The sequence below is a fragment of the Triturus cristatus genome, chromosome 2_1 (genome assembly GCF_964204655.1).
Source record: "Triturus cristatus chromosome 2_1, aTriCri1.1, whole genome shotgun sequence".
Classification (NCBI taxonomy): Eukaryota; Metazoa; Chordata; class Amphibia; order Caudata; family Salamandridae; genus Triturus; species Triturus cristatus.
This window is the reverse complement of record NC_140581.1, coordinates 905,833,828-905,858,482: the sequence shown is the minus strand read 5'-3', so window position 1 is coordinate 905,858,482 and position 24,655 is coordinate 905,833,828. Positions and strand designations below refer to the sequence as shown.

General features: G+C 46.3%; 1 protein-coding gene across 3 annotated transcripts in view; it reads left to right on the top strand.

The window, feature by feature from the left end:
• The window catches only part of IDNK (IDNK gluconokinase), a 152,804-nt gene that overhangs the window by 94,225 nt on the left and 33,924 nt on the right, over positions 1-24,655 (top strand). The window contains exon 5 of one of the 3 annotated variants that reach the window (XM_085633164.1): positions 24,186-24,242. The exons of 1 other annotated variant lie outside the window; for it this stretch is intronic. In XM_085633164.1, the coding sequence (XP_085489290.1) occupies positions 24,186-24,242 (57 nt within the window). Of the gene's footprint in view, positions 1-11,662; positions 12,527-24,185; positions 24,243-24,655 lie in introns of those variants that run through there. One more of the 3 variants, XM_085633163.1, reaches the window with a different exon arrangement.

The window sequence follows — 24,655 nt, the reverse complement described above, 5'->3', positions numbered from 1 at the left end:
TTTTGGACGTCAAGAAAGAAATGCGAACCAGTGAGCTAAAATATTCAATGCTGTGCCCGGCGAAATTGAGGGTGGAAGCAGAGGGAAAGATCTGGTTCTTCACGATGCCCGAAGAAGCCCATGACTGGCTGGAGGGATGGCGCCCGGCCGCGGCCCCTCAATGGTTGGGAAAGATACAACAGCACCAACTACTGGAAACAACGTCGCCAACTTCAAGGGACTCGGACTAAACGGACGAATTATTGCACGAGAAAGCTGAAAACTAAGGACAGTAACTGACTAAATGGCTCCAGAACTGCGTCGGACAGACCCTTGCGGGGAGGACTGAGGTGCCCGAAGGGATCACCGGATCACCTGACATAAACCTGCGCCTGTGGCCGTGATTGACATGAACGAGGAGCCGCCTACGCCCTCGCTGATAAGACAGAACAATTTTGTGTGTGGACATCCAACCGCTTTCTGGGGATGACACGGGGAGATCGCAGACAGACTCTTCCCCCCTCACGCAAGTACAAGTTATGGGGAACAAGCAATCTGCTAAGTTGGGGGGCGTGCAGTTTTAAGTCCGGTGTGCAGGGAGGCAGGGAGGTGGGATACAGTTGCAAGTTATGGTTCGTTTTATGTTACAGGTACATTACGCAGTAGGTCATTTTGTACAGCATGGATGCATGGCTCTCATATCCCAATGTGCTTTGTGCACTCCCGCAAATGATGTTATCAATGTCACGAACGGACACACGCCCCAACGTCACTGCCACCCAGTCCCTAATATGTAATACTTTAGGCCCTCCTCTCACGGTTATATCATGGAATGTAAATGGTCTTGGTGATAAGATAAAGAGAGGATTGGTCCTACAATATCTGAAACGTAGAGCACCGGCAGTGGCCTTGATCCAGTAGTCGCATCTGGTAGGGGTCAAAATGGTGGCACACTCTGAATTCACTTCTGGCTCACGAGGGGTGGGAGTTCTGGTTAACAAGCGGTTTCCTCTTACCATTACCGGGTCCTGGACATATGATCAGGGGCGTTTTGCAGCGGTATCTTGCCAATGGAAAGGGCGGTCATACAATTTAGTCACAGTATATATCCCACCGGCACTGCCTCAGACGGCTTTTCCGGCCCTGGGTAAATTTTTATTAACACTCCCACAAGGTGATTTAATCATGTGGGGTGACTTTAATGCTACGGTTGACAACTATGGACCTGCAACCCCCCAGAACTACAACTGGTATAAACCTTAAATTAGTGGACTTCATGGATGCTTTAGGTATGGTCGATGTTTGGCGTGCTCGGGAGTGCATAATAGCCTCTCGAGAATAGACTATATTTTTACACTTGCAACAGGTCTAGAGAGAGTACTAGAGGTAACACACCTGCCAGGGGTATTTCAGACCACTACCCTGTTATACTTAAATACACGTCTCAAATCCTAGGGCGCCGGCGTGTATTCCCGATATACCCGGGCTATCTCAAAAACCCCAAGTTTGGAAAAGGACTACACACTGTCACGGGGCACTACTTCACGGATAATGCACAATCAGTTACGTTCCCGACGACTCTATTGGAGGCATATAAAACAGTAATACGGGGCCATACAATCTCATTAGTTACGTACCATTAATGGGACCAGCGACAACAATTAGAGATCCTAGAACAGGGGGTAAGCCAAGCCGAGAGTACACATGCATCTGACACCACTGATGCCACAGCCCATAAACTAAACCTGGCCTAACAGGAATACAAGGCCTATACATGGGAGGCGGCAAAGACTAAACTCACTAAGACACAGCATGCTATTTATGAGCTCGGGGATAAGACTGGCAGACTTCTAGGCTGGCTAGATAGATGAGAAAAGGCTAGCTGGTGGGTGGCACAACTAAGACTAGATGATGGAACCCTCACCACAGACACGCAATGGATAGCTGACGCGTCAGCGTCTCATTACGAGACAATATACACACCTGCAGCCACAACCACAGTAGCCGAAAATCTCGCTTTCCTCAAAGACATCCGGTTGCCCACACTGTCCCTCATGCTACTCAGGCACTAGAGACAGACCTGACCACAGATGAACTGACGTTAGCAGTAGGTGCTCTGCACACCGCAAAGGCCCTGGGTCCGAATGGTATTCCCATTTAATTTTATTAAAAAAACAGTGACCCAACATGTGCCGCACTTGCTGGCCATGTAGGAGGATAGCCTGGAAAGAGGGGAATTGCCAAGGGACTAACGTTTAGCGACGATAGTGGCAATACATAAGCCCGTTAAACCACCGCAGGAGTGTGCGTCCTACAGGCCGATCTCATTAATGAATGCGGAAGCCAAAATACTGGCTAAAGCCTTGGCTGCCCGACTGCAACCATACCTCACAACGCTGATACACCCGCACCAATCCGGTTTCATGCCGGGCCGCAACACGGCTCTTAACTTAAGGCGATTGTGCAGTGTCATGGCACGCATTCCCACAATTGCAGAGGACGCAGTTATTCTCTCCTTAGATGCGCGTATGGCATACGACTTAGTAGAATGGCCCTTCCTTTTCGCTGTCCTAAAACACCCGAGTTTCGGCCCTAAATTCTGTGCATGGGTCCAGCTGCTGTACACGGGACCCTTGGCACATGTGGTGGTGAATGGACGCATTTCAGCCGACTTCCGCTTGGGAAGAGGGACAAGACAGGGATGCCCCTTGTCACCGCTCCTGTTGGCACTGGTGCTTGAGCCGCTGGCGGCGTGGATACGACAGGACCCTGTCATTCGTGGACTGAAATGGACAATGGACTGGGAAGATCGCATTTCGCTATATGCGGACTATGTGTTACTATACATGGCATTACTTGCACGCTCTATCAACTGTCATCTGGACATCTGCGCGGCATATGGCAGAATCTCTGTTTATACCATTAACTGGACAAAATCACTACTATATGTGCTTCATGGTTCCCCTCCGCAGCTCCCACGGGGCTGTGAAATGCAGATCGCGGCTGAGGGGTTTAAATACCTAGGCATATATATCACACCCCAATGATGTGAAGCACTGGCGCTCGCTACCACTGACACTGCTGGGGTGGGTTGCCCTCTTTAAAATGATGGCGCTCCCCAAAATCTGATAGAGACTACTAGCCGCAGATTCCTTAACGTAGAATTATCCCCAGGCGTGAGATTGTATCCGAAATTTTTTTTGCCACAGCATCTCTGCGCGCCGGGGGTCTGTACCACGCGACTCTACCCTGACGTTGTCCGCAGGTGTGACGTCAGCGAGGTCACATAAGTCCCACCTCGGCGCACTGACATTAGTTTCCTTCTTTTCTGCGTGCAACGCGGATCCGGAGTGAGTTCCCTTGACCTGTTTTCAGGCCTCTTTTAACGCCTTTGTGTTGGGAACAGTATGCAATGCCTTCTGATTTTCAAGACGTGTGCTTCTTGTACGCGTCGGATGTCGGCGACGGACCCTCACCCTAATTGTATGTGGTGTTTGGGCGAGCACCATGATTCTATGGACTGTGACGCTTGTCAGCATCTCAAGTCCCAGCGGGAGCGCCGGATGAAATTGCTTTTGGCCTGCTTGTCCAGATCGGTCTCGCCACAGCGTCCGTCCCCTACCTCAGAAGGGTCTAGAAGCCGCCGATTCCAGCTGCGGCATTGTCCTTCGCCAAAGCCCCACGGGCGTCGTTCGCCCACCGGTGAGTCCTGCAGCTTGCCACCGAGGCCTTGTCCTCCTTCTGCAGAGGGCGCGGGTTCCTCTCGGGACGTGCGCCCTCGCCTGTGACCAACCTATCCGCCGTTTCCTGGCATTGGGGCGACAAGGGCCCAAATGGCCTACGCTATGGCTCTGCAGGCTTCTTTGGGCCTCCCTCCTCTTCTTCCTGTGATGTCCGATGATCCCTTGCCATGCGCGGCACCTTCTGCGTACTCGCCGGCGGCTTCGCCCCCGGCGCAGACGACTTCGGCTTCAGGTGTTGGAGGTGTGGTGTCGTTGAGGCGATGCCCTACAGGGTTCCCCTCTTCGACCCACAGCGTCCCTGCCTTGCCACAAAACCCTGCGGGGTTCCCTGTGGTCTCTCAGGAGATCACCGGGACTCACGGCTCGTCCCAGAGTCCCCCTCAGTCCTCTGGGCAGGCGGCTGTCTTGCCGGAGTCCGAGCCGATGCCTTTCCGGCACAGACGGCTTTCCTCCCCGGCCCTGGCGGCGGCGCCGTGGTTGGAGGCTGGGACCCGGGGCACCTCCCAGAGTCCCTTGGTCCTCTGCGCAGGCGGCTGCCTCATCGAGCCGGTGCCTTTTCGGTGCTGTTCATAGGCCGCTTCAGCTCCGACCCCACCCCCACGTGGTGGTGGAGGTCAACTCGGCACCCCTGGAGGACACACCAGTGCCCATGGCGAACTCCCCGGTGCCGTCCCGATGTCAGATCGTCGACTCTTCTCCGGATGTCCCTTCCTCTCCGGAGGATTGTCGTCTCCTTGTCTCCTCTTCACCGGAGACTGGACGCTACGTTGTTGCCTTTTCCCCGGCGGCTTCCAGGGCGGGTTCTATGCCGTCTCCGCGTCCACAGCCCTTGCACTTGATTGGCCCGCAGGCTTCTCCGGAGACCCCTCAGGCCCCTCACTCGTCCATGGGTCTTCCATCATAATGGCCGTTGCTTCCTCCAGCAGGGCACGGGGATGGACGGCTTAGTTTGCAGCCTACGCCCACGGAAGAGTTGCTCTCTTCCCCATGACGCCCTACGGAGGTGAGTGTAGCCTTTGTCCGGGACCATCTCTACGGCCTCCGGCATTTTGCAAATGGGCAACCCGGTCGCTCCACTCCCAATGGACCACTTGTTGGAGGTTCTCCACCAGGGCTCTGGTGGAGGGGAGCCGCTTCTTCCATTTGAGGCTTCGCTCCACAACTCTCTGGGGGCGTCCTGCTACGGGGATCCGGTGCCTCAGCCGCTCCTCCACCGCCACCGTCCTGCCCCGCACGATCCAGTCTGCCTTTTTTCCCACCCATCTGCCCAGGGCCCTGTCCTGCAGACTGCTTTTCCTTCCTTGCCTTCTGTGTTGCTCCCTCCATCACGGGAGGCCCAGTGGTTGGACTCCTGGGGGCGTAACATTTTAGCTTCCACTAGTGCTGCTCTGCGCACGCTCAACACACTTTATGTGTTGGCCAGGGCTACCTCCGACCCATGGGATTCTGCAGAATCCTTTCTGTCTCGCACCTCCCACGAAGGTCCCCGCGCTGATCTGCGGCACAATGTGCTGGATGGTCGGGAGTTAGCTGCGTTTATTCTCCGTTCGGCCTTGGATGTCTCTGATTCTCTCGCCCGCGCTATGGCGAGATCTGTGGCCCTCCGCCACCATGCTTTGTTGCGGGATGGCATCTTTCCGGAGAATATTCGAGAGCGTCTTATTGACCTGCCTTTTGATGGGATTCTTTTATTTAACACCCACGCAGATTCCACTATTCAACTACTCCCTACAGGGCTCCTTCCTCCTCCCCCTCCGTAAGCTTCGGCTTGTCGGTCCTCAGGTGTCTTATGTGAGGCGTTTCTCTCACCTTTCTCTTTGGGCCTAGTGTTTCGGTTGGCCTGTCTGTGTGCTGTGTGTGGCTTGGAATGCCTTCAGGGCCCTTAAGTTGGCCCCTCTGTACTTTTGGCTGCTGGTACAGCCACTCAGCTTTTGTGGTGTGTGAATTTTGGCTGCTAGTGAAGCCGTATAGGTCCGCAGGTTGGACCATCTGTGTATTTTTTGGCTGATTGGTAAGCTGCCTGTGGTGATACCCACAGGTCTTTTATGTTCTTGACCTCTGCTGCGGGTTTTCCTAAGAGGTGTTCCCCTCTTGTTTTGGGGCATGTCATACCCTAGGTGGGGTACTTGTAGGCTATTGTATAGCTCTGTCATAAGCTGGGCGGGTGTGGATACCTTCTTGGGTTCCTCACGTTTCCTGGCGTCACTGTATACCGCTTGGTGCGGTCTTTTTTCTTCCGCCTTAGCGCAGTTTGCGCTGCTCCACGTTCTGTCCTGCTCAGTATCCGATGGTGCATCTATCCTTCCTCTACAGGGCTTGTCTGTCGTATGTTTTGCCCTTTGTTCCTGTGGGCTATCTGCTTCTGTGCGTTTTCCCTTCCCTCTTCAGCCTCTAGATCGCCAGACCGACTTTTGTCATGCCGTCTACGGCGTCATGTCTTGGTGTTTCCACCTTATTTTCTGCCGTTTCGGCCTGGTCCTCTGCCTTGTGTTCCAGGGGGGCTAGGATTTTCCTGGTGTTCTCCCGTGTTCTGGTTGATGGCATAGGTCTGTACTACATATTCTCGCTTCCCGGGGGTCGCTACGTGTCCCTCCCCCTCCCCCGGCTGCTTCTTGGGGGTTCTTCTCCTCTTTATGTTCTGGCCGGTCCCACTTCTCTTCGTGGGCCGGGTTGTGCCACTGGGACAGTCCTTCTCAGGGGCTTGTTCTGGGGTTCCCTTGCCTCTGTCTTCGTCTTGCGCTCGGCTGTTCTGGGCACACTACTTCATAGTATTTACCAGCGGCCTGCTGCGCACACCTGGTCGTTATGGTCCACTTCCGTGGGCCTCGGTGTACCCGTGTGCTCTTGTCCCTTGCTTTGCTGGAGCTTTGCACGACTGTGTCTTCCTTCTCATGTATGCGCTTATCGGCTGTGGGGCCGTTCCTGCCTTGTCCCCTGCCTCAGAGCTGATGCCCGTTCAGCTGTCCCCTTCGCTGTGTGTGTGTTCTCCTGAGGCGGGCTCTGCCTCCGTTCTACCTCTTCTCCTTGGATTTTGAGGGTGGTTCTTTTCTTACTCTGGTGCTCTCTTGGTGCCGTCTGTCACTCTGGGTATTCTGGCGGATGCCCTTTGCCCCTCGGGTAGGCTTGTGGTATCCTGGCCTTCCCTTCTCCTTGTTCTTGCTTACTTCTGCTTGGTGGGGGCTGGGCCGTCATTCCTGTCCCCATGACACATCTCCTGTTGGGGCCCTGTGTTCTTCCAAGCTGGTGAGGTTCTCTCGCAGACCCTCCTCCCCTCTGGGTATGGCTAGGGTATCTATTCTATGTTAAGGAATCTGCGGCTAGTAGTCTCTATCAGATGTACAAGTTACTTACCTTCGGTAACAATGTATCTTGTAGAGACGATTCTAGCCGCAGATTCCTTCACGGCCCGCCCTTCCTACCTGTTCTGCAAGGACCTTCCAGCTTGTCTTCTGCACTTGCCTCCCTCCGGGTGGCTTTGTCTTCTGCGGGTACCCTCTTTCGGTCCTCCCTGGCAGGATGCTTTGTTCTGTTTATTTGTTCCACTCCTTCCTTTCTGGTAATTGGACAATAGGTTCATGTGTACTTCTGCATCCCTTCACCCTGGTTTTCCAGTGTGGGGCCTACTTCTAATCTTCTCCCTTTTTTCATTGCTTGGGGTTTCTGACTCCTCTGCAGTCCTCTGGGTTGGGGTCTCTTGGCTGTGCCTCGGCCTTTAGCTCTTTACAGGGGATACGACACTCCTTGATGCTTGGCACTGTCCCTAATGGTGCTGTTCCTCACCATTCGCTTCTTCCATTTCTGTTTCACTGATTTTTTTCGCACACTGTTCCAATACTTTCACAGTTTTGTTTGTGATGGCTCCGCGCTGTATCACAGAAAAGTTCTCCAAAGAAAATAGACGTCAGCGCGCCGGGGTGGGACTTATGTGACCTTGGTGACATCATGCCCGCGGACAACGTCAGGGCGGAGTCGCGTGGTACCGCCCCCCGGCGAGCAGAGATGCTGTGGCAAAAAAAAATTCTGATTCAGTCTCGCGCCTGGCGATAATTCTACGTTAAGGAATCTGCGGCTAGAATCGTCTCTACCAGATACATCGTTACCGAAGGTAAGTAACTTGTACTTCTTGTACGACCAACAAAATACCCCATTCCCGGTTCCCGCCACGTATTTTAAAGAGATTGACACTGGGGTGAGCAATCTCCTCTGGGATGGAAAGCCCGCCCGTATTGCCAGGCACAAACTGGTGAAGGGCTGGTATGACGGTGGAATCGCCCTTCCAAACATAAAAATATATTATTGGGCTTCACAGCTCACTGTAATAAATCAATGGCTACATGCCTCCCAGGAGGACCCAGCATTCCTCATGGACAGGTACGTCCTTGGTACCGAGGAGGTCATAGGAATACTCTACAATAAATCAAAGGGGAACACTCTTACGGGTCCCACAGCACATACTGTTCGAATTTGGTTCACGGCAGTTTGCGCGCTCGGATGGTAAGGGGTCTTAACACAGGTAACACCACTTTGGGCAACCCAACAGCTAGGCAGACTATGTAACATGAAGGGATTCAGGCAGTGGGATCTAATAGGTATCTCAAAGATAGGAGACCTGTGGAAGAAGGGGGATGTCTTACCTTTCTCGCAACTCCAAGAAACATATGGGCTGGCACGATCGGAAGCATTTCGATACCTGCAGATCAAGCATGCACTTATGGGGGTGCTCCCACCAGGAATGCAATTACCAGAAGCCTCAACGTTAGAGGATAGGCTTTTAACAGATCACATGACTAAAAAAGCAATCTCCCAGACCTATCGGAAAATTATAAATAACAAACCAGACCCCACAAGAACTCTCCGGGAACGTTGGCAGGTTGACATTGGAGATCTCGATGAAACAGACTGGCAAGACGCCCTCGCGTTCCCACGAGAGGTAGCGATAACCTCTAAATTAAAATTAGTGCAACTAAAAATCCTCGCATCGAATATATTACAAACGTACACTGCTGCACCGACTGGGCAGGACAGACACATCACTTTGCTTGCGACAATGTGGACAGCCAGGTACAGTCTATCACATACTATGGGAATGTCCAGGGATCACAACATATTGGAGGGCGGTCATGCGAGCAATTTCGCAGGTCAGTGGAGCTAGTATGTGCTGCCGGAGCCGAGGAGATGTATCCTAAATATCTAGGAGCCTATGGATCTGAACCATAGGGATCAGGACTGGGCGACATTAGGGATGATGATTGTGAAGCAAAATACTGCACAATACTGGGGAATGGGGTTGATTCCCACCTATCGTCAATGGTGCTGTGATATGGACTACGCAATGATAGCAGAGAAAGCAGTCTACGTACAAAGGGGATGCCTCCAGAAATGGGCACGGGTGTGGGGAAAATGGAACGCTGATCGGGGAAACATCTGTGATCCTCCACGAGTTGATTCAGTGTCAGATGTTAGTGACTAAGGGATCCGGGTCTGGAGCACGCCGTCAATGATGATAATCTCCTTAGGGTTTGTCAAAGAATGGATGTAGAGCACACGACTGATAAAAAATTTGAACGTGCAAGGTACTTTTGACCTTACTAGCATGCATGTACTCATGAAACGTCGGCAATATAATGTATATCTAATATTGCAAAATGCTAATAAGATGTTATTTTAAAAAAAAGTGCTGTGGAGGATTAGCAAGCGAGAGACACGCTGCCTTTTTATGTGCCACAAAGCACGTGCAAATAGAAAAACAGCTCCTCTTTCGCTCGTTTGCTAAACTGCTACAGTGTTTTATTCTAGAAATAGCAAACTAGGGAGATTAACAGGGGAATTCCTGGATTTTAAATCGTTGCAATCCCTTGGTTTCCTTGATCTTATACAGGTGCCGGCAGATAGGTAGTTATACATCCAATTTAGACATGGCACAATCCCTCTGAATGCGTTTACTAGCTCATGGTTTTGCAGAGCTGCTAGCAAGAAATGTTGTCCCTGCTGTTTTGCCTCATTAGAAACTGTAGGCCATGTCTACTTTGTCTGTCTAGCATACTCAGTCCCTAGAAGTAGATGGCTTACTCCTATAGGCAAACAGCTAGGAACTAAAGATCATAGCATGGCATTTTAAAAACTGATGTAAGACCTTTGTTTGCTTGCGCAATTGCTAAATTTCTAGTCCATATGTGGAGAGTCAGAAGGAAAGCACAATCTGAATCTCCTAATTTGTTGATATGATCTAATGTGATCTCCTTATCCTTGGCCAGGGAACATCAACCCAAATCACTCTTGTAAAACAGACAATATATAGCTTTCTAACAGTGGGACGTCAGACAACCATTGTTCAATTGTTTGTTTTATAGTATTTTTTCTTTTATCCAAATGATGAAATCTAATTGGTGTAGTTTATTTGAATGTATTTATTCTAATTGATTTCTAAAATGTGAATATCTTTTAAATGCACTGTTTTAATTAAATCAATGATTTTTTGTATACATAATATTCACAAATCTGTGTATGCACTTTGCACTTTTAAGATCTGTCGATCAAAATAAAGTTTATTGATTGATTGATAGATAATATGAAACTGTTTTTGGTTTACCAAAGCGATCTAACCATGATCATACCATGCTGAATTTACTGTTTTTGATAATTGTTTTTCATAATTTATGTATAAATAGCCATGGTTTTGTAGCATTAGGTGTACTCTAATTTTCCTTCTGTGACTCTGTCCCTGATGTTGATTTTGGCGGTATTACCACCATCCCGCTGAGGTGGCGGTCTGTAGCACTCGGCCAAGTTGATGGTCTTTCACCCGCCATATTAAGATCCTTCAGGCTCACCATCCGCCTTGACAGAGTGTTTCCCGCAGCTTTAGTGGCATGCCAACGTGATGGACTCCAATGATGACGAATACTACTCTGTCGCCATCAGGGTGGCAGGTTCCCGCCGAACCAATTTAGATTTCACAGTTGTCCTGGAGATCTAAAATCAGCGATTCCAAAACAGTGAGTTTGTCGCGGTATGCGCTCAACAATGCACCATCAGTGTGGCCATTGACTGGATGCTAGCAGAACACACCTGATGTCACGTGGTCAAATGGAAACACCTGCATACCGTACTGTAAAACACACCCCGTTTCAGACCATGATCCTTTGCCGTTCCAGCTCCACCTCGACTTTTGATCCCAGAGTCCCTACCAGTTAACTGAAGTTTTTTGTTTTTCATTTTCCTTGCCTCCCCTTTCTTTTAGTACATTGTGGTTAATAATTTACTCATTTTGTGCCAGGCCCCAAAATTCCACAGTTTGCTGAGGGAGAATTGCGAGTCACGGTGAATGAAATCCTAAGAGTAGAGCCACAATTGTTCGGCATCCAAGTCCAAAATACACCCCTATCACAGGAAAAGCAAATGTGGGCCAGAATAGTAAAAAGAGCGCATGCTGTAGCTAATGACCTGTGCACACGGGGAAATTAGGAAGAGGTGGAACAACCTGCAGGGGAGGGTGCATTCCCTGGCCTCCAATCATCACATGGAGGCCAGCAGGACTGGTGGTGGTACTCCCAGGCCCCCAATACCATTTATGCCCTAGGAAGAGAAAGTCTTGCAGATCCTACATACTGAAGGCTTGACAGTAATACATAGTGGAGTGTAGTCTGGTAAGTTGCACTTTGCAAAGTCACAATAAAACTCAATGTCCTGTTTGTTCTCAACTCAACTGTTGCCAATGTGTCCTGCATGTATTTTCATAACATACAAACATCAAAGTATCAGTTAATTATTATTGTTACTGTGAATTTATTGTGTTGCATCTAAAATTACAGGTGTCAATCTCCATTACATGTCACATGATGGCATGGTGCCTGTAAGTGTTATCACACCAAATAACCCATTAGACATATGTAGGTCAAAATGCAAGTGTCCGGTCATTTTCCACTGCATATTTTCCACAGGCATGTTCCAGTAACCATTTTGCAAGTGTTGGACCGCACTCCTGATGATATTGAGGAGCCTGGTACATCTGGTCAGTCTGGACTGATGCCTCCAGTGGCACTCTCTGCGCCCATACCAACACCTTCCACCCCAGCTGTGACACCTCAGGAACAGGAAGACTCCACTTTCTGTGTCCCTCCCACTGTGACACAGATCGTATGCCCCCCAGTCCCAGGCGATGTTGAGACCACTCAAGCTCACCCAGGACCCAGTCAGATGGGGCACACTGGGCCCAGGGCACAGGGTAGCAGGGTTAGGCGGCGTGGGAAGATGTTTGGGGTTCAGCGTACTGAGTCCACCGGGGTCCATACCACCATCGACAAAGTCTTGGGAGCCTACCATCAGTCCCAAGACAGCATGGGTCTGGTACTCATCGAGTTCAGGGAGATGAAGCAGCTACAGAGGGAGTACAACCACCAGATGGTGGCCCAAAATTCTAATATGGACTCCCTCATTGGGGTGCTGCAGGACATTTACACCCACATGTTCAGGGCTTTTCCAGCACCATCTACCCCTTCCTTTAGTCCTACAACATCAGAGCCACCTACATCGGCCACGGATTCGGAAGGGGTGCCTGCCAGCAGAAGAACCATCTGCAGCCCCCCTAGCTCCTGCAGGTGTGGCTCCCCTTCCCCCATGGCAGAATGGCAAGACCTCTGCCACCACCAGCAAGAAACCTCAATGCTAATTTCCTCCAGTGTGTGCTGACCATTCATTCTGTGGTCTTTTTCTGGACATATTTGCTTTTCTGATGCCAGTAGTATTGGGAACATTGGATTTCAAACAATTTTGGATCTACAACTAGGGTTTCATTTACCTTGACTGACGTCTTCACTTTTTGCTTTGCTTTTGTTATGCTCACCCTCTTTATTTTCATCACGTTTGGTACAATAAATTTGCAAGTCAAAAAATCATTGACTGGTGTTCTACATCTCAACTCTATCAATGTATTTCTTTAATTCCATCATATCTTGACAATGAGAGAACATTAAAAGATTGTGTCAACATATATGATTTGCAAGTAGGTATTGTTTATTTCAAGTTCCCAAACATGAATCCCAAAATATGTCATACATTCAATCTGATCTACTATGTTTATCCCATTTAACCAATACTGGTCTGTCAATATTTGCACAACATACCAATCCATGCATTAGACTAATACTCAGTGCCAGTTTTCACATTTTCAGTTTCCAACATGGAAGACGGGGATATGTCCAAAACAACATAACAGAATAGGCAGATTTACATTGAGTCATGTCATCAGCTAGAGCCAGAGCTTTAGCCTTACATAAAAAAGCACACATCAATAACACCAAGAGACAAAACCTTGGCAGCACTACATATAGTAGACACAAAAGCATTACAAACCACTGTTCCAGTATTTGGTGGAATGTCACACCAAGTTTGTGGTGTGCCACAAGAAGTGTGTCCTACAATTATGAGACATATCAACAGCTACATACACTTTACACACAATGAGGATTTTCCTAATGTGAAGGGAGATTAGCATGATTTGGCTCCACTATCACATGTGTTTTGAGCAAATGATAGCACGCATATAGCTTTATTGCCAATACACAACAGAAAACAAGTCCAAAATAATCTTCAAATCTTCCATCCAATCACAGTGCAAGTCGCCTTGGTGCAAGATTTGTACATCTAAAGTCTGTGCCAGGATCAACCCAAGTTCCTGTTGTAATTGGAAGCAGCACCATATAGTTACAAATGTCACAACTCTGAAATGTCCAAATGAAGATGACATGGTGAAGGAACCTAAAACAGATTTTTTTTTAAACTTACCAGTCACACACAACATCATGGCCACATTACAAAGTCAACTTTTGGAGGACACGGTTTCACAATACAATAAGGATTAACCAATGTAACTCAACACTGTAGTCAATGTGTCCACACTTTGATCTACAAACACCTTTGGCCTGATTGTGCCAGAACTTGGCCTTCCCAGTAAAGTACCACCACATACTTCATTCATCACCACATCAATAATTGGTGTAACAGTGATAAACTGGCTACCCTTTCTACAGTTTGTTCTGTTGAAGACCCAAACCTACTCCTCTCAGGAAGTTGTAGGTATCAGCAATAAACAAACCGAATCAGGTTACAGCAGATATTCCAGTTAAAATTGGTCAGACGAAGAATAAACATCAATTTATATTATATGATTTTAGATCTGTAAATTTACTTGGAAGGGATCTCCTTTGTAAAAGGAATTGTGTGATCTATTGTACACCAGATAGTGTTTCAATTGAAACACAAGATGAGAATTTGGTTTTTAAAATCAGTTCAGAACATAAGTGTTGAACTGTATCCAGTTTTGACAAAAGTAGATATACCTCTAGATTTAAGACCCTTTGTCAAGGAAGAAGTATGGGATTACACTGGTAACGAAATTGTATTAATTAAAAGAGCAAAAACTGTGACAAAAAAAGTTCAAACCAATTGTAATAGTTCCTAGAATAAAGCAGTACAAACTTAAAAAATAGGTGGAAGAAGTAATGAAACCAATGATTGAGGAAAATGGTCAAGCAGGGAATTCTCTGAGAAGTGCATGGTAGTCCTTGCAATTCTCTGGTGATGGGTATTAAAAAGCTGAATGGCAAATGGAGAATTGTACAGGATCTCCAAAAGAGAAACAATGTTGTTACATGTTGTCCAGTGGTACCAAATCAAACAGTAATATTGTTTCATATTCTATCGGAAGCAGAATGTTCAAGTCATTGACTTATGCCAATCATTCTTTTCAATGTCATGATACAGGACTTACAGTTCCTCCTTGCATTCCAATTTTTTAATAAACTACTTGTGTGGTGTAGAAACCCGCAAGGGTATTCTAAAAGTCCTTACATTTTTTCACAAATACTGAAACAAATATTTTCGGAGTTAACATTTAAAACTGCCATGGAATTCATTCCTCGTATAGTATACTGGCGATTTGCTAATTGCATCCAAGGCAAAAGAAGTCTGTAAGCTAATACAATTGCTTTGTTGAACCATTTGGCGAACATTGTCAATGTCTCCCCAAATAAAATGCAGTATTGTAAAAGAGAAGTCCTTTCTCTTGGACACCATATTGAAAAGGGTGTGAGGAACGGCTCTAAAGAGAGCATAGCTACAATTCTGAAAGTGGGTCTACCAACCACCCAGAGGAAGATTTGGATGTTTCTTGGAATTGTTGGGAACTATCATCAGTGGATTCCAAACTTTTCCTTTATTGGAAACATTCCAAACATGCCAAACTTTATTGAAAACATTCCAAACTTTTCCTTTATTGGAAAACATTTAGTAAGGCAGTGATGTATAGGATCTGCTATTATTTGACGATGATGTCTTGATAAATGTAATAAGTTAAAGCAGCATTTGCGGCATGCGCCTGCAATCAGGATGCCTGATTACAATGATGTTTTTTCTATTTTGTCATGAAAAAGATGGCTATGCACTTTCAATCCTCTCTCAAAAACATGGAGGACTAAAGCACTTTGTGGCATACCTTGGATCCAGTAGCTGTAAGTCTTCCTGGTTGTCTGAAATTGGGTGCTACAGTTTGCTTGGCAATTCAACAAAGTGAAGGAATTGTGATGGGCCATACCTTAATTGTCAATGTCTCCCATTTAGTTGAGATCCTTTTGACAAGGACAAAAACACAGCACATTATGAACTGTGGGTTGATATGGTATGAGCGAACCATTCTTGCAGCTGAGAACATTTCCTGTTGCAAGGATCCTGCACATACACAGAACTATGCGCAGGAAACCAGGACCTCAGCGTGTAATGGTGTACTAAAATACCCACCTTGGGGCCCAGAACCCCAATCCGACTAGCTATAGTGTCTCATTCGTTCTCCGTGCTGCAGCGAAGCTAATAATGATTAGACATCCCAGAACATGCTACTCTGTCCCTCTCAGGATACGTGGGAACAAGAACACTCTTTTGTTCAAACTCTCGTACTTGTCCACAACATGAGTAAATAGAGTAAGGAATAGTTTAAAATGTTTATTTTAACTAGCGTGCTCTATAATGCCGTACACTAGTCAATACTAGCAGCAATATGCATAAGATCAAACAAATCAGCATTGTTACAATTCCATATAGAACAAAAGGGGAAATCATATTATAATTATGGTGGAAACAGGACTATAGCGCCTTGCCACCCTCCCTGTGCTAGAAGCTAGTTTATTATAATTATGGAAGACCTCCAGACTTTGTCAGGGGAGCCCCATACCTCCGAGTTCAGATGCAGGAATTTACATCACCGGGCAAGCACAGCTTTTCTATCCTGGAAAACGTTTCTCCAAGTGCGTTAACATGCATGCAATGCAATATTAAAAGCACCAGATTGCCAGGTTTTCAGCTGTGTTCTATGTTATGACTAGGGACGTGAGACTGACCAAAGCAAATCAACAGAGCTCATTGTTTTTTGACCTTGAACACGCTGTACAGACGAGGAGGAGAGTGTTCAACTAAATATGTGAAATGCAGACAGTTCTCATGTGAAAGCGAGCAACCAAAGTGTTTACGGAAAATGTGGCATGTAGCAACGTGAGCAAAAGCAGCAAAATGGCGGCCAAGCATATGCTAACTTATGCTAACTTAGCAATGTCCGCAGGTGTGTCCATATCCTCACTACACCCTCCCCTTGGTCTGTCCATTGGACAGTGGTCTTAAAGAGAATACAGATTTCAAACAAGTCTGAGCAAGAGCATTTGTATCAATGATACCTCTGATTTGTGGGGAATGTGAGAAGAGAAAGAGAAAGTAAAAAAAATAGTTTGTGTCCAAAAAGGCACACACAAAAAAATAAATCCAGCAAGGATAAGGTGGCTGAGTCAATCCAGGAAGGTGTACGAACAGTAGGTTGCGATTGCCTCCAAGAGTAAGTCATTGTTATCATCGGAAAAAAGTGATGCTACCCAATCAAGCAGAGTGAATGAACATAAATTCCGCAACAATGGGTGCTTCCAGCACCATCAAAGGACAACTTGCGTGATATTCTATATAACTCTGTTGTAGGAAATCCTGTGCCGCTGCACAGATATCCCATTCAGCCAGAACTCCCAGCGCTGCTGCGCAGGCCATAATTCCAGCACCGGAACATTCTTGCTCATGGGCCACTAAGGGACTCATTAGCAGTTCAAAATCAGGTGGAGGAAATGCCATATTGGAGAGGCAAAGATCCAATGCCCATTGAAAGGAACAATCCAAGCAGTTGAAGACAGGTTGCACGCAAGTGTAATAAGCAAAGCAAAAAGATAATCCATAAGCCATGCTGAGTGTGGCCAGGGGCAGAGTACTGTAGCATTCAGACATACAGCTACGGAGCATCTGCAGCTAGTATTGGCTGTGCAGGACCACAGGAAGAGCATCCATTTTGTAGCAGGCAAAGTAACAGCAAAATCCTAGCGGCTAAGGCAAGTAATAGTGGCAAGCCACCGAAGACGCTGGAAAAAATAGAATGGATTAATGCTGGTATCACACCAAATATAGTCACAAGGCCAGATCCCACAGCTTTAAAAAAAAAATGGGCAATGCCTGTAGTGTTAGAAGCATAGAAGATAGTGTGAATCAACCCACTGAAATGTAGTGGGAGGTCAGTATTAAGAAGCACTTGTACCTCTGTACGGGTGTTAGCCACCTGAAGGAAGAATGTCTCACGGGCAGAGGTGAGTGAAACTTCTTTTTGGGATAACAATGCTCTTATTCTACTCAACTTGTTGATATCTGCCTTCAAGGTCGGAATGGAAGGCCAAATCGAGTTATCGAGCCTCCCGTGTGGGGGTGGGAAAAGCACATTTTTACAGCAAACCACATGCTGTAAAACCGTTACAATGTAAGGGATGCCGGCTAGCATGCCGCAGCATTCTTCATTATTTAAAAGCAAATAACTACCGTTTGCAAACAGAGTGAAAGTGGGTGTAATAGCTGGCACAGGTATACCTTTTAAAACACATGCAAGATTTGGGGCCGTAGGGTTACAGGTGCCATGCAACTGGATGTTCTTACAAACAAGAGAATTACCTATCGTGGTATCACATGATTCCCTAGTTGGGTATACCTCTTTTTCATCCCGTAGGCATCTGTATATGAATGGTAAATACCAAACTTTGTGTAGAAAAACACTGCATAAGGGTTCGAAGTGGCCTAGTGGATAGTGTTTCATGCATGAGGTAAATTTAAACAAGGAAAATGGGAGAGTTATCACCCCATGGATGAGCCAGACAGCTGAGTCTGTTTCTGCCACAGAGAATGGTAACGGTTCTAACTTTTCAATATGCAAAAGAGAATACGTAGCATCTTTCGTGGACATAAACTGCTGTTTTGTTGTCAAGTTAAAGGGCAAAAATAACGATGAGGCATTCAAGTAATCCCATGGAACTTTCCCCATCTTAAGAGTCTGCAGAGTCCACGAAAATTGCATAACTGAACGCAATTGATTTTGACCATGATACAAAACAGAAACATCCTCTTGCACAATGTCAACAACAGATTAAACAATATTGTCCAATGTGTAAATGCGGGAAGAAAGTGTGCTAATACTATTATCAACAACAGCAAGCACTTTTTCCAGATTAGCCTGGTCAATTGCCCTTAAACGTGAAGCTGCTTCAATTTGGGATAGTTTCCAGATTTCATTGTAAGTTGCATAAATACATCTTTTTGATCTTGGACCAGCAGGTGATTTTATAATATCTGTCAAATCAATGTCACCTGACAAATGTTGTTTCACTGAAGCTAGAGTCGAGTGTTGCAATCAATTTTGACATAACTTTCCAACGGAATATGTAGTAACTGAATGGGAGTTAGTAAAATGAGGATCAGGCCTATCCTGTGTGTAACCAGGAGCCTTGTCATGGAAACGAAGTTGGCAAGCATCCAAACTAGTTTGCCAAACTAACCAACCTAGGGGGTCCAAACTAGAAAAATTAAAGGTGTCATTGTTTAAAAGTAATTGTAATTCAGCCATGGAATAATTAGTACAATTGCTCCAGTTCTGATATGCAGCTAGTGGAGGAATAGCAGGGGCATTCATTTGCTTAGAAGTTGCCAATCCAAAACAAGTAGTTTGATAAATCGATTCATTTAGAAATAGAATCTGTGATCGGATGAGGCACACACCATGTAACGCTTCTGTGCCTTGCACTTGCCAGGATTTAGAACCCCAAACTGATTTAAGATCAATTGTGGACTTCCACAGATCATAGCCACCCACTGACAATTTATCAATAAAGACTCAGAATTTAATAATTTAGTGTGGGTGAGTATTACTTTAGAATTCGACAAAGCATTTAATTTAAAATAGAATGACCCGGGGTTTGATTTATCAAAATTTTTAAAATATGTGAATTTTTTTCAAAAACGTTTTAGAGCTGCCTTCCAAAGGAGCCGGGCAATGTTCCCATTGTGTATAATTGCAAACATTTCTAAATGTGTTAACTTTATGCAGATAATGATGACCATAGTGCTGATAGCAAAACAAATCCGCATAATTTGCAGTATTCAAATACAAATATTCAGCATCAAAGGCAGCATAGTATTTCAAATCTGAAAACAAGGGTTGTACGGCTTGTACGTCCCAATCATCAGACCGTATGTTATGTTTCACTACATCACCCATTGAAACATGAAGCACATTTGGCACATTAATTATCTCTGTAGGGCCATGGATTTGAAAATCTACAGCATCCCAAACTATGCTGTCTATAACTGGCCAGGCAGTGATGTTGACAAAAGTTTGGTCTCTTTTCGTTATGTGAGAAGAAGAGTGCGGAGCCAAAGTTCCATCTACCAGTTTAACAGCAAAGCGTTCAGGAAGATAGTGACCATTGATTAGAAGGAAAAAGAATGTCACAAAGCCAATGGACATGAATACAAAAATTGAGATGAGCACCAACCAGATGTATGTTCAAGGCGGAACCAAATAAGTTTGTTTAAACCAGGCGACAAAAATAGAAAATTTGGAAGGGGCCTTTGATGATGTGGAATGTGTATCAAAGGAAAAACGTGATTTATTAATGGCCTCAGGTCGCAAACCAGGTAATGACACGGTAGTGGGATAAGCATATTCAGTTTCTTCATTATGCGTGGAAGCAGGCGGGAGCAACAAAGGATTATTAACAGATTCCAGCTCAATAGCGGTGTCATCCTGCGTGTTGTTAGTAGCGGGTAAGCCTGGATCGCTCAATACAGTTGTTGTAGAGACCACTGGCGTGATGCTATTCAGGATCGGCCAGATGTTGTAGCTTGACATTGTCCACTGAGATGTATCTGTTGTCTTTTCTACCAGGAAGCGGTGGTAAAATGACTGTACGAGTACCCTTCACTCCAAGCACTGAAACAGGTGCACGATAAGAGGGGCCAAACTCATGTTCTCCACCTTCTTTCGGACCAGGTCTCCGATTTTGGGTAGTCAGCCGACCATCGGAATCTGCAGTGCATCATCATTGGGTGAGGGTAAATGTTCCTTTGCAAGACTGTCACGGGTCTCCTGTAGTTTCTGTAATACAGCAGAATGATTATCTGCGTCAAAGGATGCGTCTGATGCCGCCATGTCTAGACCATCAAGGTCTGGCACAAACATTTTAATGCCAAATTGCATTTCCTATGGGGTCCGCCCACCCACAGATCTTCTAGGGAGATTATTTAGTGCATGCTGTACTGTACACAAATGGGCGAACCGTATACAAATGCCAGTCCCTATGACCCTAGCTGTCAAGGATTGCTTTAAGTCACGGTTCATTCGCTCCACAACCGAATTGCCCTCAGACCTGTATGGAGGAGAACATTTGAACTGCACCCCCAAAGACCTCATGGTATCCTTGTACACCTTAGAGGCGAACGCTGGACCCTGGTCCGAATGGAAGGTGCCACATGCAAACATTCCCACAAAGACACGCAAATCCCTGATGACAGTTCGAGCGTCAGCACTGTGTTGTGGCCAAAGCCATAGAAAGCGTGTGCACGAATCAACTGCAACTAAGATAAACTTATAGGCAGTATCTGAATAAAAAGGACTGCAGTGATCTAAATATACACAACCAAAAGGTTTATTAGAAATGCATAGCTATGTTTGTGGTGGGCACGTTGCCGTAGATGGCTTAATCTGCTGACAAATGTCACATGAAAGTACGTAATTATGGGTTTGTTTACATAAGCCGTGCCACCAATAACACTGCTGCAAGATAGAAACAGTCGCAGACATCCCAGCATGCGCCGAACCCATGCCTTCGTGTTCGGCTGTTATCAGTGAAGGTCTGCGTTGGGTATCAACCTGTCACAAACGTTCTTAATTCTCACTTATGGAACATTATCGGGACTTAAATGATAAGAGTATTTGGAAGGGAAACCCTGCAGGTAATTATCACCCCTCTCTGTAGCAGCTATTGCTGCCAAAATGTCATTATCAAGGATCTTGTAACTGCTGCAACTGAACACATGGCTACTGCTGATTTGGCAGCTTCATCTGCCAAACTGTTTCCAACTGCGTGCTCTCCTACACACTGATGACCAAGAGTAAGAATTACCTGTGTGAGAGGCAGGCTTTCTTTAAGATCTGTGACTCGAACCCTCAGCATTTTATGTTTAATTGCGCTGCCTTTAGAATCATGATGGTCATTTTTAGACTAAAAGAATAAGTTGTCAATGAAAGACTGAACACAGTAGTATGAATCGCTTACAATTAAAGTAGTCCCATTTGGATCTGCAAACTCTAGAGCTAGTACCAAAGCGCGCAGCTCCGCTAATTGGGCTGTACAGTCTCCTAGTGCCTGTGTATGGACAAAATTGGACTTGAACTCCCCGTTCACTATGGTACCTGCCACTATAGCACAGGCCGCCAAGTAAGAATGCTTCGACCCGGTTGCCGGCTGCGCCGAACCGTCAGTGTAAATGATACATTGGTACTGTTCAAGGGGGTGCATTGACAGAGGAGGAGGATGAACAGATTCATACTGCAAGAACTCTTGTGTACGCAATGACTAGTAAAAAATAAACGTGACATCTGGAGAGGTCAAAGATGTGGCCCATTGTATCCAACGGGGATGCAAAGCCTTAGAGTTTGGTACACTTGCCTTTGTCACCGTTTCAAGAGCGGGACATGGTGTTACAACCAAAATCCGTTTCTCTTGTGCCAGTGCGCGTTCCTTTAGGATCGCCATCTGGACAGCTGTCAAAACTTTTTCAATAGAGGAAAACCTTTAATTCTGCAGAAGTGTACAAGTGATTTGTAAGCAATAGGTACTGTGTCACCTTCATTTAAACGTCAAGTAAGTGAAACCCACATGGCCTGGGATGATTCGATCATCAGTTTGTATGGTTATCGCGAGTCAATAAGAATTTCGATTCAATAAGATCAGACTGCAAGGATTGCAGTATAGTAGAATGTTCGGGAAGCCAGCATGCTTTTGAAAAAGTAGGTTGCATCAGAGCATACAAAGGCTTGATACGCTGGGCATAATCGGGAATGTAAGTTTGACCGAAATTCAAAAAACCCAGCAAAGACTGTAATTTTTTCATTGTAGTCGGAGGGCGCAAATGTGCGCATTTTTCCAAGAAGTGAGGCGCCAAGCCTCTTCCTTCATTGTTGAGCTCATTGCCCAAAAACAACACTGTGTACTCTGCGATGTGTGATTTTGCAAAGTTAAATTTGTAACCGTGGACAGCAAACAAAATAATGATGCGATCCACGTGACAAAGATGCGTCCGTAACTCGTCGTCTGTTAGATGGATATCATCAACGTACGAGCATGCGTCTTCATCTATGCTTTCTAACAAAGAGACAATACGGGCGGCGATGACACCAGGGCTATTTTTGTAGCCCATTGCCAAACGCGTAATTTTTTTTTGTTTTTGGCCCGCTGTGAAGGCGGTCCATTGACTGCTTTCAGGTGATAGATTGTGTGTGAAAAAGCCGTTGGAAATGTCTAGTGTAGTTTTGTATTTTTTACGAACAAGACTGTCGACTAACGCAGAACTATGGATATTCAGCACCGCACAAGTCCGACAATGTGAGCTCAAATGTCGGTAATCCAAAACTAAGCGGTACGACCCATCGGGTTTTGCTACTGTAAATAGAGGATTATTCATCGGTGACACACATGACTCAATTACTCCTTGATACTCTAGTTGATCCAGAATATTTGCAACTGGAGCTTTTTCCTCCCACCGGAGAAGATATTGGGGTTGTGGCTGTGGCACAGACCGTAATGGTATATCATGCTGGGAGAATCTTTATCCTAGCCCACCTGAGTACGGTACAGAGCCGGTGCAAGCACCAAAGCCCACTCTTCTGCAAAAGCCGTTGCTTGCTCCTTGGAGACATTATGTGAAAAACTGGGGAGTATAACCTCCTCCCCCCTGGGAGCGGCTAGAACAAAAGGCAGAGGCCAATCTTTCTCTGCCAAAAGTATGTCATATGAAGAAGTCAGATTTTCCCCAAAAATCCCTTTTATTACTCGTTGTATGTCACCTTCAATTAGAAGTACTATATCATATAATCTGTCAGGGGGAGCCACTCGGGAGTCAGCCGTTTCAACTGTGATGAATGTTTCAGTTGCTGTCGCCTCCAGAAATGGACGCAGTACTTGCCGGACTATTGTAACCTCCACTGCGCTGTCTAGCAGCGTTACGGCCCATGTTAGGTTCCGGAGCCGGGTTCTTACCGTCTGTGGCATATCTCGCTGTTAAAGCTGCAACTTTCTTTTTCTGAAAAGGCGGTTGCGAACGAGGAAAATCATCTTGTTTCCCTTTGCTTTCAGTCTGACAAGGCTGCTCACGACCTTGCGGGGCACCTCGACCTCTGCCGCGATCCTGGCGTTCCCCTCCACTGGCTTGTGAGCGTGATGTTGCCTGCGAAGAACGCTGATCAGGAACCTGGAACCTGTCAGGAGACCTAATTCTCGTGCGGTCGCGCAAATCATAAGTGCGCTCGGAAGGTTCGGGAACTGGTGATGCTCCACGCGACCCTTGTGTTTGTTGTTGCTTCCACGGTTTCTTATTTTCCAATTCCTTTTTGTAAAGTTTGGACGGTCGTCTTTAACAGACTGTGCCGTCTGTGTTTGCTGTTGTGCTGGAATTCTAGCGAAAGGTTTAACACCTAAACTATTGTGCCCAATTGTCCTATAAGCTTCTGCAATCATTTTTGGTAATTCACTGGGTTTCTCCTCATCCCGGACAAGGCGCAAAGCATTAGACACTTAAAAGTTAACCGCATCTCCCTTGACATTAGCTACAATCAGATCAGCAACTACGTCAAACACTCCAACTAACCTCATCCCCAACTCCACAGCCGCCCCGGTCCGTGTTCATCCTGAACACGCTTAATCACGGAGGGGAGCACAGTCATAGATGGTGTGCCAAAACATTTTGCATACACCGCCGCAAACACTTTACCCAAATTTTCACAATCAGTTACTTCAGGTATTAAGTCTTTCTGCAAACTAATAGTAAGAATCCTTTGTTTCTCCACAGGAGTTGTATTCAGAAATACTGCTTCCAGCTGGTCAAGTTTCTCTGCAAGCCAGTAAGGTAAATCTTCCTTATTCTGGGGACGCTTGCACATAACCGAATTAACCATAACCGGACTAATAGTTAGTCCCACTGGTCCAGCTGGTTGCACAGCAACTCCAGGTGCTCCCACCTGTAGATTGTGTGAGACGTATTGTACTAGAGCCCTGTGCAACTTGATCAAGGAGGTGTGTTAGACGCACAACTTGTCTACAGTGACTACTAGATAACATGGATGTGGTGAGTACCCGGCCAAAACTGGCCAAGTGGCCCCTGGAATCGATAAAGGGCCTAACCGGACCAGGGTCACGGTGTGGGGTAGGGCGCCATTAAACCAAATACGGTGTTGCCATTCTGAAAACGGAACCTCAAGAGTCGTATATGGCAGATACGCTACAGGTGTTGCAGTGGGAGTGTATGTATGGAACAAGTTA